The sequence below is a fragment of the Aotus nancymaae genome, unplaced genomic scaffold, assembly GCF_030222135.1.
Source record: "Aotus nancymaae isolate 86718 unplaced genomic scaffold, 86718_ANA_hifiasm-v0.15.2.pri h1tg000002l, whole genome shotgun sequence".
Taxonomy (NCBI): Eukaryota; Metazoa; Chordata; class Mammalia; order Primates; family Aotidae; genus Aotus; species Aotus nancymaae.
The window spans coordinates 8,216,812-8,231,670 of record NW_026988413.1 but is presented as its reverse complement, the minus strand read 5'-3'; the positions used below and the strand labels follow the sequence as shown (position 1 = coordinate 8,231,670).

General features: G+C 41.8%; 1 protein-coding gene across 3 annotated transcripts; it reads left to right on the top strand.

The window, feature by feature from the left end:
• Window positions 1-769: 769 nt before the first annotated feature.
• GIMAP1 (GTPase, IMAP family member 1) lies at window positions 770-9,016 on the top strand. 3 transcript variants are annotated; one of them, XM_012443312.3, is made up of 3 exons: window positions 770-892; window positions 3,561-3,609; window positions 4,825-9,016. In XM_012443312.3, the coding sequence occupies exons 2-3, from the start codon at window positions 3,567-3,569 to the stop codon at window positions 5,700-5,702; spliced, it is 921 nt and encodes a 306-aa protein (XP_012298735.2). In that variant the 5' UTR covers window positions 770-892; window positions 3,561-3,566; the 3' UTR covers window positions 5,703-9,016. The 3 variants fall into 3 exon arrangements, with proteins under 3 accessions (XP_012298735.2, XP_064228111.1, XP_064228074.1); XM_064372041.1 differs by having other exon boundaries at window positions 771-892; window positions 3,566-3,609; window positions 4,825-9,014; XM_064372004.1 differs by lacking the exon at window positions 770-892 and adding an exon at window positions 912-2,266.
• Window positions 9,017-14,859: the final 5,843 nt, after the last annotated feature.

Here is a 14,859-nt window from a genome sequence, read left to right as displayed (position 1 = left end):
TCCAGTAGGGTAAGACTCAGGTTATTGTCTTCCCTATATAGTAAACTCCAGAAAGCCAACTCCAAAAAGTTTAAGTGAGTTAGATGAGGTCCTATAGCTGGTTAATGACCTAACCGGATATGCAGCCTGTTCCTCTGCCGCCTTCTCACTACCCAATGATTCGCCTTTTTGCTGACCTCATGATGCTCTTGAGAGAAGACAGAATAACTAGAACTGGTGATACCAACACAGATGACTAGACTAAGCCTCCTAATAAGGCTAATTTGAAGATCGTGCAAAGGTGTTTATTCTCAACATGCCAGCTCACCTTCAGGTCCTTCAATAGCCGGGAAAGCCCTCCTTTCTTAGAAAATGATGAGACTTTACCTCCAGATTTTTCAGGCAGGTTGGATCTGGGGCTGGCACTGGCCACATGAATGTCTAATTAATGAACAGATGGTGAGAACAGCTATCACATTATTTGTTCTGGGGCAAGAGGCTCTCTGGACCTATTTTACAAGGGGAACGTCCCTAAAGGGCAAAAAGTAACTGAAGATTAGCTCAGTAATCAATTCCAGAGGTACAGTCAGGCCTCAGAGACTACAACATCCCTCCCTTCTTGGGCCATGGCAAGATATTTGATATATCATGAGGCCCTGCTGGAGACACATAGCCTCAGGCACAGCAGAAGGTAGAGTCGGTAGGAGAAATATTGCCAGCCCACAGCTCAATAGGAAATGTTTCTGTCTCTTTAAGTTGTCACCATGGGACCCACCCTGAGTTTCCTGATTTCTGAAGTCTGAGTGACTTCCTCTGTGTGCCGAGAGGAAAGAGCCTTCTGCACTCACAGCCGAAGGGAAAGCAACAGGTTGGGGCATCTTGTGGCCAACTTCAGAGCCTGTCACCAGGTAAGGTGAGCGGTGAGCCTGAGCCTGGGAGCTGGCGGGAGCTGGGGGTGCTCTGAAAACCAGAAAAAATGTGATTCCTAGAGTGTTCACTGCCTGAGCACTTGCATTCCACAAGGCATCATGTGGCAAAGCAAGATCTGGAACAATCGAGGTCATGCTTCCAGGTTTTAAGTTGGCAAAGTTCAGAGGAAATTTTAGTAGCGTCTTCTCCAGCTCCGGAGCACACACGTTCTTGGTGGGGCGTGAAATCTGTCTCCTCCTACATTCCCTTAACAAAGTAAGAGAAGAGTGTGCTGGAACCACCTCTGGGAATAAAATACAGTTTGAAAGGCATTAAAGCTCAAGCTCCCTATTGAGCAAAGGCAAAAGATATTTCTGTGGCCCCATAAGCCATCTAACCTTGGAGTGAGTTACAATGTGACAAGACTGGGTACATCTGAACTCTCTTCTCTCCTCCTCACTGTCCACAGAAGGGACCCCTGAGGAGACATCTGAGATGAATTGCTTGGTCTTCAACCCCTTTCCCTGCATGGTCCCTTAAACATCTGCTCCCTTAATTCAGGTTTCTCCTGCTCCAGCCATGGGGACACCTGAAGTTCCTCATCTGTACAATAAAGGGGGTTACAAAAATGACTGATGTCCAAGTTCTGAACTGTGGACATCAGAAACTTGATTCGCGAATCAGAATCTCTGAGGATAGATCCAAGAAATGTACATTTTTAAAGAGCATTCAAATAATTCTGAGAAACAGCACATTTGAGTGGTAAAGAACTCAATAAACTTTGAGGTCTCTTAAAGTATTAGGAATATAGGATTCCACAAGTGTACATTCCTCAATGATTAAGAGTCATTTGTCACCTCAGAGTTCAGCTGGGTCTTACTGTACTCAAAAAAAAAAAAAAAAACTATTTAAAGTCATTTCAACCCCTGTTCCAAACTATGGAAAATTCCAATAGTCTATCTAGAGTTCTGCAGGTGCCCTGCGGTACACTTTCTCATTTTCTTAGTTAACAAGGACTTTTTGCTTCATCTGAATTCTTATTCTTTGCTCTGAATCTCACAGCTGTTTCTTCATTTCTGCTCTGATGTCAATTATGATCCTATGTTTGTTCCTACATGCAAAATAATTAATCACATAAGGCCCATGGAGTGAACTTTATTGAAGGCTTTGGGGAGGGCCAGCGGACTTCCTGCAGAAACAGAAACAGCTCTAGCTTTGATACAAGGCAAATCTGTTCTCCAAGTCTTTTGATCAAAGACAAGTTACTCAGCCAGCCTCTCTCTCTGCCCTTCCTTCATGTGTGGTGCCAATGGGAGAGAACCCAGGTACCCGAGTGACCAGGGTGCAAGACACAAAGAGGTGGAGTTTGACATGGACGGTGAGGCACAGACAGGTTGGGAGGAGCAATAGTTCTGCTTCTAGGAGGGGAAGCAGAGTGGGTTGGAAAGGCCCTGGAATCTGCTGTTTGTGAAGTAGCTGACTGAGTGGGGGATTGCCTGGGAATGAGGCTGGAGACACAGATGCAGGGAGAAGTGCCTTTGTGTTCAGGAGCTTGTGTGATCAGGCAAACTCGATCACAGAGTGTTTAGCTCTATTACACAATGTTAGATTTCAGCATAATCAGCTTATCTTTTTTTATTTTCTTGCTGGTGCTGTTGTTCTTTATTATTTCTACTATTTTTAGGGTTCATTGCATAATAGTTAAATTTAAAGTAAGTATAATAATCAGTAGATTCCTTATATGCCAATAATATATAGTCTGAATTTTTAAAAATCAAATTCAACTTTTTTGTCTTATTCATAAACACATAAAAATATAATCATTACTTATATTATCAGAAAAGCAACCCATAAATTCTATACTAACACATATTTAAAAAAACAAACTAAAAGAAAACATATCTTTTAAAGCCTTGGATTGGAGGGGGAGCAGCTTCAGGAGTTGAAGGGGAGTGTTCAAGTCTCTCCAGCACAGAGATCATATTTAGACATCTCTAGACAAACCAAATTATTTGGTTTAAAGAAAACAGAGTCAGGGTCCCTCCAGATCTACTTGGGAGATTGATTCAATTTCCAAAAGAAAAAATCCCAATTTTCTTTTTGTTTTTTCTCAGGCCAACCGCTTGAAGATGGGTACCTAAGTCACTGGGTAAATTTTCTGGTTCTGAGGGTTTACCGAATCCTCCCCTAGCTACTGAATCCCTTGATATCTCTAGCTTATGTCAGTGATATAGAATCACCTGGGAAAAATTAACACCTAAAGCTTACCCACTGGCATTGGGTAAATGTTATAACCTACACTCTTCTTTTTGCTTTTGGAGTTCTTGAAAAGACAAATCCAAGCTCACCCAATGTTCTCACCACATCATACCAACTCAAGTGCAGAGTGTTGGCCCTTCCAATGCCATTCTCTCAAGTTTCGGTATAATCCTTACTTAAAAAAGGATTAGAACAATGTATTATATTGACGAAATTTACCTGTCTTCTCTCTATAGCCATCTGCCCTTCTGCCAAGACAGACACTTAGATTTTTAGATCCTTGCAAGCAAAAACCATGTCTTTTCACTGTGCTGTCACCAGCTCTTTGGACTTTGCCTGACACACTGTAGGTGGTTATGCCTATTTGAGGAGTAAATACATGAATTAACAAATTGTGTTTGGGACTCTTCTAGGTAAGCATGGGAGGAAGGAAGATGGCAAGAGATGAAGAAAATGTCCACGGTAAGACCATATCTCTGCACCTGATACTTGCCCCCCTAGGCTTGAGCTTAGGATAATGAGAATGGTGCTTCCTCAAGACTGAACAGAGATAAGTTCCAGATGTGTCTCGACCCTGGAATGAAACAGCACCAGCCCTGAGATTTGCATTTTAGCTGGATCTCTGCTATGAGATGTTAAGTTCTTTGACTAGCCTGCTCCCTTGGTTCTACAGTACAAAATAAGGGTAATAAGCCTACTCCAGTCTCCAAGGAAGGAGTGCAGAGGATATCCAATCATGTACTAAAGTGAATATGATTTCCGAGGTAGAATATTTAGAGAACAAAGATAGAGGGTTAAAACAGATATTCTTTTTAGGCAGCCCATTTAAGAGAGAGGGAGGGGAGGAAGGAGGGAAAGAGGGAGAGAAGGAGGGAAGAAGGAAAGAGACCTTATCTCACGCCCTCAACAGGCCTCTAAGAAACAAGCCTCTATTATCACTCCCACTTTTGCAGAAGAGGCTTAATACTTAGATTACTTAACTTCTCCAAGGTTACACAACTAGCACATGGTGGGGGCTGTGATTCAAACAAGGGAGTCTGGGACTCCAGACAGCTCTTCACTACCAGGCAGTACTGCCCCCACTGCCTTTCTCTGGGGATGGTGTTGGGAGAATATTTCAGAGTCCATCGAAAGTTTTAAATATAAAATAAATATGTCTGCATGTGTGTGGATGACCAGAAATGTCAGATGAACTATTGGCCTGGATTGATAAAGGGGCATTTCTATGATAATTAGCTGTCTTTGGAGCATCTACAGGTGCAGGCAGCCCACCCGAATACAAAAGGAAAAGGTGGAAACGAACCCAGGGGCTCAAGTCTCTCTCTTTTTTTGAGATGGAGTTTCACTCTTGTTGCCCAGGCTGGAGGGCAATGGCGCAATCTCAACTCACCGCAAACTCCCCTTCCCAGGTTCAAGGGATTCTCCTGCCTCAGTCTCCCGAGTAGCTGGGATTACAGGCATGCGCCACCACGCCCGGCTAATTTTTGTATTTTTAGTACAAACGGGGTTTCTCCATGTTGATCAGGCTGGTCTTGAACTCCTGACCTCAGCCTCCCAAAGTGCTTGGATTACAGGCGTGAGCCACTGCCCCCGGCCTATTCTTAACTTTTTTTTTTTCTAAGTTCCCAAGGGAAAGTTGTTTAAACTTAAGTAAAATTATAACACTTGGTCTCACAGGTTTAGAAGAGGACACCCAGTCCCGGCAGGAGCCCACGCTGAGGCTCATCCTTGTTGGGAGAACAGGGACAGGGAAAAGCGCCACCGGGAACAGCATTCTGGGCCAGAGACGGTTCCTGTCCAGGCTGGAGGCCACGTCTGTGACCAGGGCCTGCACCACGGCCAGCCGCAGGTGGCACAGGTGGCACGTGGAAGTCGTGGACACTCCGGACATTTTCAGCTCCGAGGTGCCCAGGACAGATCCCCGCTATGAGGAGAGAGGTCACTGCTACCTGCTCTCGGCCCCTGGGCCCCACGCGCTGCTCCTGGTGACCCAGCTGGGTCGGTTCACCGCCCAGGACCAGCAGGTGGTGAGGCAAGTGAGGAACATGTTTGGGAAGGGCGTCCTGAAGTGGATGGTCATCGTCTTCACCAGGAAGGAGGACCTGGACGGGGGCTCCCTGCAAGATTATGTGCGCGGCACAGAGAACCGGGCCCTGCGCGAGCTGGTGACCCAGTGCGGGGACCGGGTCTGTGCCTTTGACAACCGGGAGACCGGCCCGGAGCAGGAGGCCCAGGCGGAGCAGCTGCTGGTGCTGGTGGAGGGCCTGGTGCGGGAGCACGAGGGCGCCCACTACTCCAACGAGGTGTACGAGCTGGTGCAGCAGCTGCGCTGGGCGGACCCTGGGAAGCGGCTCCGGAAGGTGGCGGAGCGCGTGGCCGCCCGCATGCGGAGGAGGCGGTGGAGCGCCTGGCTGCGGGCCGGGCGGGGGGCGTGGCCGAAGCCGCCCTGGAGCTGGAGCCTGGGCCTGGCCCTGCTGCTTGGGGGCGCGCTCCTGCTCTGCGTGCTGCTCAACAGGCGCCAGCGGGAGAGCTTGTTGGAAATCAGGCCTGACTGACAGTGCAGGCCCTAAAACTGCAGGCAACTTGGTAAGAGAGCGGTTGAAGGAAAAAATTCATTCCAACAGAAGGAATCCTGTCGTTTCAGGCACCGAGTTTTAATGACACAGAAAACTTTGAACGCTGCATCATCTTTGCAACTTTGCCAAGGCTCAGAGTTAACTTTTTATGTTTTTAAGTCTCATTTTAAACAATGTGTATGCAGAGTTTTAAAATAAATTCGTCTATCAATAACTTTCTTTGGTAGTTTTGGTAGTTTAGTGTCAAGTAACTTGTAGTTGGGACAAATTCATGGCACATGGAAAACAAGTGCCTTTATTTTAGAACTTTTTAAAAAATTCAATTTAGACTACTCCTCCTTGATAATTTTCTAGTTCTTATTCATTGGTAGATACATTCCTTTGGGATTCTTGTAGACTTTTAGCATCAATGAAAGAAATGTGGGAGTTACACAGATTTAATGGATTAGACAGTGCTGAAGAGAGAATCAGGATAGAAGAAAATCCAGAATGCAGCCCAGAGATACCAAATAGATAGGCAATGTGGAGAGAGGGTAAGAAATACAGAGAAAATAATGAGAAGTTTTAACATATTAATCATTCTGAAAGACTAGAAAAACACAGGTTCACAGAGACAAGACAAAAAAAGGGATAGAAAAACAGCAGTTAAGGCAATATCTTAAAACGTGAGAATTTTCCAGAGCAGATAAAATATATCAATCCACTAATTCAATTAAGCTAACACTTAAAGCAGAAAAAAGAGATATTATATTTAAAGGAGTAAAAATTGGACTGTCAACTGACTTCTAAAAAGAGGCAAAAAAAAAAAAAAAAACCCTCTCTGTTCTGTACAAGATTTCTATTATACATATACAAGGAATACCCTGAATTCTGTGATAGTTAGTTTCATGTGTCAGCTTGATTGAACTAAGGGATGTCTAGATAGCTAGTAAGATATTATTTCTGTGTGTGCTTGGGAGAGTGTTTCCAGAAGAGATTAAAATTTGACTCTACAGATTCAAGAGTAAAGTTCTGCCATCACCAGTATGGGCAGATATCATCTAGTCTGCTGAAGTTCCAAAAAGAACAAAAAGGCAGTGAAGGGAAAATTCACTCTCTCTTCTTGAGCTGAGACATCCATCTTCTTTTGCCTTCAAACATTGGAGCTCCTAAGTCTCAAGCCTTTGGACTATTGGACTTACACCAGCAACCTCCCACACACGCACCTGGTTCTTGGACCTTTGGCCTCAAACTGGGAGAGTTATATCATCCACTCCCCTAGTTCTCAGGCCTTCAAACTCAGATTGGATTACACCATCAGCTTTCCTAGTTTTACAGCTTGCAGATAGCATGTTATGGGGCTTCTCAGCCTCCATAATCGTGTCAGCCAATTACATTACACACACACACACACAATGGGTTCTATATTTTTGGAGAAACCTCACAAATACAGGTGCCATTAGGAAGAAGGTCAGTGTCACTGAGAGAGCCCAGTGCCCAAGGCCCAGGCACATAGGCCATGCCTAAGACTGAAGCTGTGTAAGAACAGCAAAGAACACTGCCCTGCCCTTGCCATACACCTAAAAAATACTGAGTGATTAATAAACAATCCAGTCTACTATAGGGAAGGGTCAAAGCCTGGAACAACCCCCTATGAAGTGGAGTTATGCAGAGATGCTGAAATTTGAGGGTGACTGGAACAGGAACACCAAGTAAAGCCCTATGGCATTTCCGTCCCCACTTAAGCATCAGGCAACATTAAACAGATTAAAAAGCTAAGATGCACTGAAGGTAACTATAGCAACAACCCCAACCCAGTCCAACTCTTGATTAGATTGACTTAGCTGAACACTAAGAGCTTGAAAGAAAAGGCATAACCATTCTAGGCATAAATACTATTTATCTCAATTTACTTTCCTACTATGCATATTTACAATTTAATAAAATTATAATATATTCAGAAAAGCAAGAGTATAATAATCCACTATGAAAAGACAAAAACAATCCACAGAACCAGACTCAGAAATGATCCAGAAGTGGGACAGGGTCTTTAAAATAATTATGATTACTATGCTAAAGGATGAAATGAAAAATGTAGACAACATGTAATAAAATACTAGGCATTTCAACAGAGAGATGGAAGCTATAAGAGTCAAATGTAAGTGTTAAAAATTAAAAACATTCTACTAGAAATAAAGTATTCCTTAGGGGTTACATTAGTAGACTTGACACCATTGAGGAAGGAATCAGTGAATTGGAAAATAAGTTAATAGAAATTGTTCAAACTGAGTAAAGGGAGAAAAACAAATGAAGGAAAAAATATTTAGGAGCTATGAAATTATATAAAGCAGTTTAACATACATGTCACAAAGAGAGAATGAACAGAAGAAATATTTGAAAAGGTAGTAGTTAAGACTTTTCAAAAAATAATGAAAGACACCTAACAACATATCCAAGAAACAGAGTGCTCCAACCAGGGTAAACACATAACAAAGCAAAATAGAAAAGCTAGACGTTTTATACTTAAACTGTTGAGAACCAATGATAAAGAGGAAGTCTTAAATGTAACTAGGGGGAAAAGACATTCTATTAGAAGAATAAATATTAGAATCACAGCTGATTTTTTGTCAGAAACTACAATTGAACACAATTGAATAGCATCTTTATAATACTGAAATTAAAAAAAAAAAACTATTAACCCAGAAATGTATAGCCAGCAAAAATATTTCAAATATGATGGTAAATAAAAATGTTAGTTGTTAGTTAGAAATAAAGAATCTAACTAACAAAAGCTAAAACAATTAATTATCAGCTTATCTTCACTACAAGAAATGTTAAAAGAAGTTTTTCAGGCAGAAGGAGTAAATATGACACCAGATAGAAATTTGAATCTCCACAAAGAAATGAAAAACCCTAGAAATGGAAAAAGTAAATACAAATATAAAAGGAATTTATTTTACATTTTTTTAGCTCTAACAAAAAAGTAATAGTGTATTAGGGAAGTTATAAAATATGTAAAAGTTTACGACAATCATAACACGGAAATGGGAAGGATGAATTGCAAGTACACTATCATTAACTCTTAAAATACATGTGAAGTGGCCTGAAACTTTTATAGACTGTGATAAATGGTCTAAAATCCACTTAGATTGGTTAAAACCACAAGATTCAGCCATATGCTATCTACAAGAAATGCACTTTAAATATAATGACTGAATTGGTTATCTATTGCTGCATAACAAATTACCACAAATGTGACAACTTACAACAACATACAATTATTATCTCACAGTTTCTGTGGATCAGGAGTTTATATTTTTGGGATATTTGGCCCCTCATTTCTCATGTTGAAATGTAATTCATGATGTTAGAAGCAGGACCCAGTGAGAGGTGTTTGGGTAACGGGAGTGGATCCTTCATAGATGGGTTGCTGCTGTCCTCACTGCAGTGAGTGAGATCTGGTTATTTGGAAGTGTGTAGCACCTCCCCCACCCGTTGCTCTTACTCTCTTCCAGTGACATGCAGGCTCCCCTTTGTCTTCCACCATGATTGGAAGCTTCCTGAGTCCCTCAACAGAAACAGATGCCAGCAATGTGCTTCCTGGACAGTCTGCAAACTGTCAGTCTTAAGTATTTCTTTATAGCAATGCAAAAACAGCCTAGCACAGGAGTCCAGGCATGGCTTAGGTGGACCCCCTAGTCAGCAATTTATTAAGCTGAAATAAAAGTGTCACCCATGCTGCTATTTTGAGCTCAGGGTCCTTTTTCAACTTTATTCAGGTTATTGGCAGAATTCAGTTGTTTGTGGTTGAAAGACTGTGGTGTGGATAGCTCCTAGAGGCTGATCCTCTCCATAGGCAGTTTAAAGCATGAATGTTTGCTTTCTTAAAAGCTGGAAGTATCTCTTCCTTTTAAGGCTTCTTTTAATTAGGTGAGATCTACCCAGAATAATCTCCCCTTTAACTAATGCATAACTAGCTGATTAGGAACCTTAATTAAATTTGCAAAAATCCCTTTACTTACCATGTAAACCAATCACAGGAATGGCATTTATTCTACTTACAGGTCTTCCCACACAAAAGGGGAAGAGATTATCCAGGACATGTACACTAGTTGATGGGAATCTTGGAACCTACCTTAGAATTCTGCCTGTCACAGTCATAGAGATGGGTTGAAAGTAAAAGAATGGGGAAATAAAAATCATGAAAACACTCATCAAAGGGAAGCTGGAGTAGCTACATTAATATAATACAGATCTGTAGTCTACAGAGCAAGGAATATTGTCAAGGATAAAGATGGACATTACATAATGATAAATGTGTTAAATTATGAGGAAGACATAACAAACCTTAGAATGTTTGCACCTAAAAACAAAGCTCCAAAATACGTGAAGCAAAACTAAAGAAACCAAAAAGATATAGACATATCCAAAATTACACTTGGGTACTTTAAACCTTCTTTCTCAGTAATCAATAAAACATGTAGACAGAAAATCTGTAAGAATACAGAAGGTGTAAGACTGGATACATTCCCTTAAGTTCAGGAAAAGGCCAGGATGTCCCTCATTGCCATTCCAATTTAACAGCATGATAGAGATCCTGCCAGTGAAAGGAGGCAAGGAAAAGAAATTAAAAGTACACAGATTGGAAAAAACATAATAAAAATGGTTTTTATTTGCAGATGACATAATTTTCTATGAAGAAAATCTCAAAGAATCAAGAAAAAATATTCCAGAACTAATAAATTAGCAAGATCAGAAAATACAAGGTCAACATACAAAAATCAATTATATTCTTACATACTTATAATAAATGGCTGGAAACTGAAATTAAATCATCAGTACCATTTATAGTATCATTCAAATTATAAAATATTGGGATTAATCTAAGGTTTTTACACTGAAAACTACAAAACATTGATGAGAAAAATCAAGTAAGACCTAATAACTGGAACAATATTATACCATGTCCATTAATCAGAAGATTCAATATTATTCAGATGTCAGTTATTTCCAAATGAATCCATAGAGCCATGCAATCACAATCAAAATTTGGAAGGATTTCTTATATATTTTTTCAAACTGATTCTAGAATTTATATTTAAAAACCAAAACCATTTTGAAAAAGATAATTCCTACTTCCTGATCACAAGATTTATATATAGCTGCCATCATCATAACAATGAGGTATTGGTGAAGATTAGACATAAAGATCAATGGAACAGAATACAGTTTAGAAATAGACATATATATATAATCAATTAATTTTTGAAAGGATACCAAAGTAATAAAAAAAAAAATGGATAGTTCCTCCAAGATAGGTTAATGGAATGAAAATTTGGACATATATTTCTAAAAAAAAAAATCTTGATTTATATCTCACACCATATACTAAAATTAACTAATGTGACCTTCTGAAAACCATTTCTCTACTTTGGACTGCAGTCTCCTTATCTGTAATATGGGGGAGAAAAGAACTAGTTTGGATGATCTTCAAAATTCTTCTAGCTCTCACCTTCTGTGGCTGTGCCTTTTTCCTTTCACTTCCACAAAACTGTTATTCACTGGGTTAAACTCAAATGGCAGACATGTGCATGCAAATCTCCATGAGGCTTATGGCCAGCACAGGCTGTGGTTTTCATAGAAAAGCCACAGGAGGTCATAGGAGGTATGACTTCTTATGTTGTCACTGAACTCTTTCTAACACCTCTTGTGCAAATCAACTCCCTTCACCCTTTCAGCAGAGAAATTAGCTTTGTCTCCACTTTTTACCATTGCTCTTGCTGTGTTTTCCCTTCTCTGAAAAAGCAAATAGGTAGCCACTGTGATCCTGGCTCAGGTTCCCAGGACACAGAAGCATCCCCAGGCCAGGAACCTCATGTCCTGGGTCTAGGAGGACCTGGCCTTGACAGAGACCATGAGGCAGCTAGGGAGCACTGCCTGGGGCAGAATCTGACAGAACCTCCTGACTGTGCGTAAGGTCTGATAGCTTCAGAAGGAGAGGAACCAGAGATCTTGGGGTGGGATATGTGAAAAGACAATGTGCAACCCAAGAAGCCTTGGGCATTCCTACAGTTGTGCCTGTTGGTAACTCTGAGACCCCAGGATGTCAAATGCCAATAGTAACTTCAGACAGAAGGAAAACAAGACCCAGACAGCACGACTTGGTATATTATACTTTTTTCATCAAAAGCAGAGCTTCCCAACTTTTTCATGTCAATGTCCACATGGTAACATTTGTCACAGCATAGTGTGTAAACACAAGAAGCTGCCCTCAACCTCAGAAGCAACTGATCTCAGGCCTCGAGCCATCTTTGGGTTTGGGGGGCCCTTATCTTCCCTCAACAAACCTATAATTGATTGACAGCTCAAGGGCTGAGAAGTTCCAATGTAATGACTCAAAAGAAAATCAGCCTGGTGAGAGTACACCTCACAAGCTCAGAAACACTATTTGTGACAGGAAGGTATCAGCAATGGATGCCAAGGCGCTCACCAGGAGACATTCAGCTGCAGGTGAAAATGTCAGGGTAGGGAAGGGTCTCATTAGGCTTTCAGGAAGGTCCACCCCACTCCAGATGCAACAGGAGCAATCCTCCATGGTGCCGGCCGGGAAATCTCCAGGGATCTTGTCATCTCAGGTGGACCTCATCTAACCCATCCAATAAACAACTAGAGGAGAACATCAAGGCATGGATTCAGTCCCTGCTGCTCCCTCTTGGCCTTTTGGGTTAACTAAATAGGTGAAGTTTCTACTGTAAACTCAATGCTATGGAATTAGACAACTAGACATCGGCTACCCTGACAACCCTAGAGGTCATGATAACAAGCTCTTACACCTGCTCTAGGGGCTGCCCTGACATCTGCATGCTCTCTGCTTCCTTTAAAATCACCGCTTCAAAGGGCCCCTTCCCCACCTCCTGTCAACCCTGATCACATGTCCAAGTTCCACTCCACACTTCAGGGCTTTCTTCTTGGGGCTGGTCCATGTTGACTTCTTTTCTTCCCAAAATCCTGTTTAATACATTGTCTAAAACTATGCTTTCATGTACTTTTTACCATTTCCCTCAGTTTCATACATACACTCATATTTTATGTGATTAATTTTGGTAGTTTCTATTCTACTCTATTTCATTTTTGAATGCTCTGTAATGGGGTGTATGAAGTATACTTGTCCAAAACATTTATTTGGGATCCTTACTCATTGTCTTTCATTTGCATAAGTCTTGTCTCTCTAATAAGATTTTAGGTTCCTTAAGAGGGTGGCTTTTTGTCTGCTTCCCATGGGTGCTGTCTGGACTTATCACTCATTAGGTGTGGTGTGGTGCACAGGCTCAGGAGAACAGGGTAAATTTGCTTTGCGAGATGCAATATTTAGATACTTAGAGTGTGCTTTCTGGCATCATTAATCTTTCCTTCATGTTGTGTGTTGACTGTGGGCTCAAATAGCTGCCCTCGTATTGACCTGAATGTTTCTGAATCCTCAACTCTACCTCCTACATTCACCCCTAGATGACCTCTGTCCCCACCATGAAGCCTCTTCAGCAGGTGTGGTCTCAGCAGTGCAGCCTGATCCAGGAGGCTCCTTTGTTCACCTCCAATGAGAGGTGCCCTGACCTGGCCCCTCTCAGCCCTGAAAAGAGAAGCCATGACCTTCTCTGGACACAGAGGAAATAATAATGTTGATAATATAGAAATGCCTGAATTTTAATACTTTTTTCAGGATCTTTTACCTGCTTTTCGATTTTCATAAGAAGACAAAGTTCTAAAAAAGTTCCAAGAAAGAACTATTTTTAGAGTGACTACAGACAAGGAAGAAAAATCACACTTCAGCATTTAGCACTCCCCATCCCCCTGCACTCTGACCTGGGGTTTCATTTCCACATTTTCCACTCGTCATGTTCATGGGAGACCTTCATGGAATAGGATGAAATAATGAATGAAGAGACAGAGGCCAGATGGAGAAAGAGAGCAAGTAGGACTAAGTGTTAGGAGACCATGTGGTGGCCAACAGGCTCGGTGTGACAGGGACTAGGGGTTTCCCGGGACTAAGGGGTTTCCCAGGACGTGGACCTTGTAGTGCTAAATCCAGTCAAATTCAGAGCAAGTTGAATGGTTGGTCATCTAGGAGCTCAGCCCAGTGGCTCAGGAGAAAGTGGTAAATGCCGCGTCTCCTCTTTCCCTCACTCTTCTTCCTCCTTCATCAGAAGGCAATAATTGTCTATCTCCCATGCCAAACAGAAGGTTCAAGGCATGAACCCAGGGGTCCTTGAATCACTCCAAGTTGGTAGGGAAGGTGGCTGCCAAAAATGTCTTGAAAATGGAGCTTTGGTATCTCCACAGCTTAATAAAGCTGGTTCTCAGAGCAGCCTGCAGGTATCTACCCTGAGGTGGCTACTGTGCTCAGATCTCCAGAACCTTCATCACACAACTAAAGCACATGAGTTGCAACTCAGTTTGCTCAGTTCTGTGCACCAGGGAGCATCGCAGAGAGAGAACAGGGAGAGCAGAGGGGTCTGGGGATGGATAGAGCCCTGCTTTTGCAATGATTCATTATATTTTGTAGTATGTCATATTTGGTAGAGAACTCTCTCTGTCCAGGCTGAAAAGGGATTGAATTTGGTGTCAAACAGAAGGATAGGGAAAATGGCCACGTCCACACTTCAGTTGAGAGGTGTCCCAGGTTTCCTGTTTTTGTTTTTGTTGTCTTTTATATCAGGATATATACTAATTTCTACAATCCTAGGTTCTGAGAGTAACTACCTAAGATTATTCTCTAGTACTAAATGTAACTACCAAAGGGGACGTGAGGGAAGAGTTAGAGCGTTTAAGTAGTATGTTTTACCCATTTACTTAGTAAGTATTTTTGAGCACTTTCTAGGGCTAAGTTCTGGCAAAAACCCTGACCTAAAGACAGTGCCTGACCTCTGAGAAGCCCAAGATCTCATCCAGAAGTCTGATAGGGACCAGTTAACACATTTCATCATTGACTCCCTGGGGTCTCTTTGAGCCATAAGAGGACCCTGGGAACAGCTAGCAAAGAAAAGATAAAATTTAGAGAACAGGAGAACTCAAAGCAGAAAATCGGCCCTTACTGAGATGCCAGAGCACCCAGCCAAGTGGATAAATACGTTTGTGAATAGCTCAAACCAAAGGAAAGAAG

What these genes read in the sequence shown, in the direction of transcription:
- GIMAP1 (XM_064372004.1), top strand. Translation starts at nt 2,198, where the DNA reads ATGGGAGAGAACCCAGGTACCCGAGTGACCAGGGTGCAAGACACAAAG. An exon ending in GGTGGAGTTTGACATGGACG is followed by an intron (nt 2,267 to 3,560) that starts GTGAGGCACAGA and finishes GGACTCTTCTAG; the next exon opens with GTAAGCATGGGAGGAAGGAA. An exon ending in AGATGAAGAAAATGTCCACG is followed by an intron (nt 3,610 to 4,824) that starts GTAAGACCATAT and finishes TTGGTCTCACAG; the next exon opens with GTTTAGAAGAGGACACCCAG.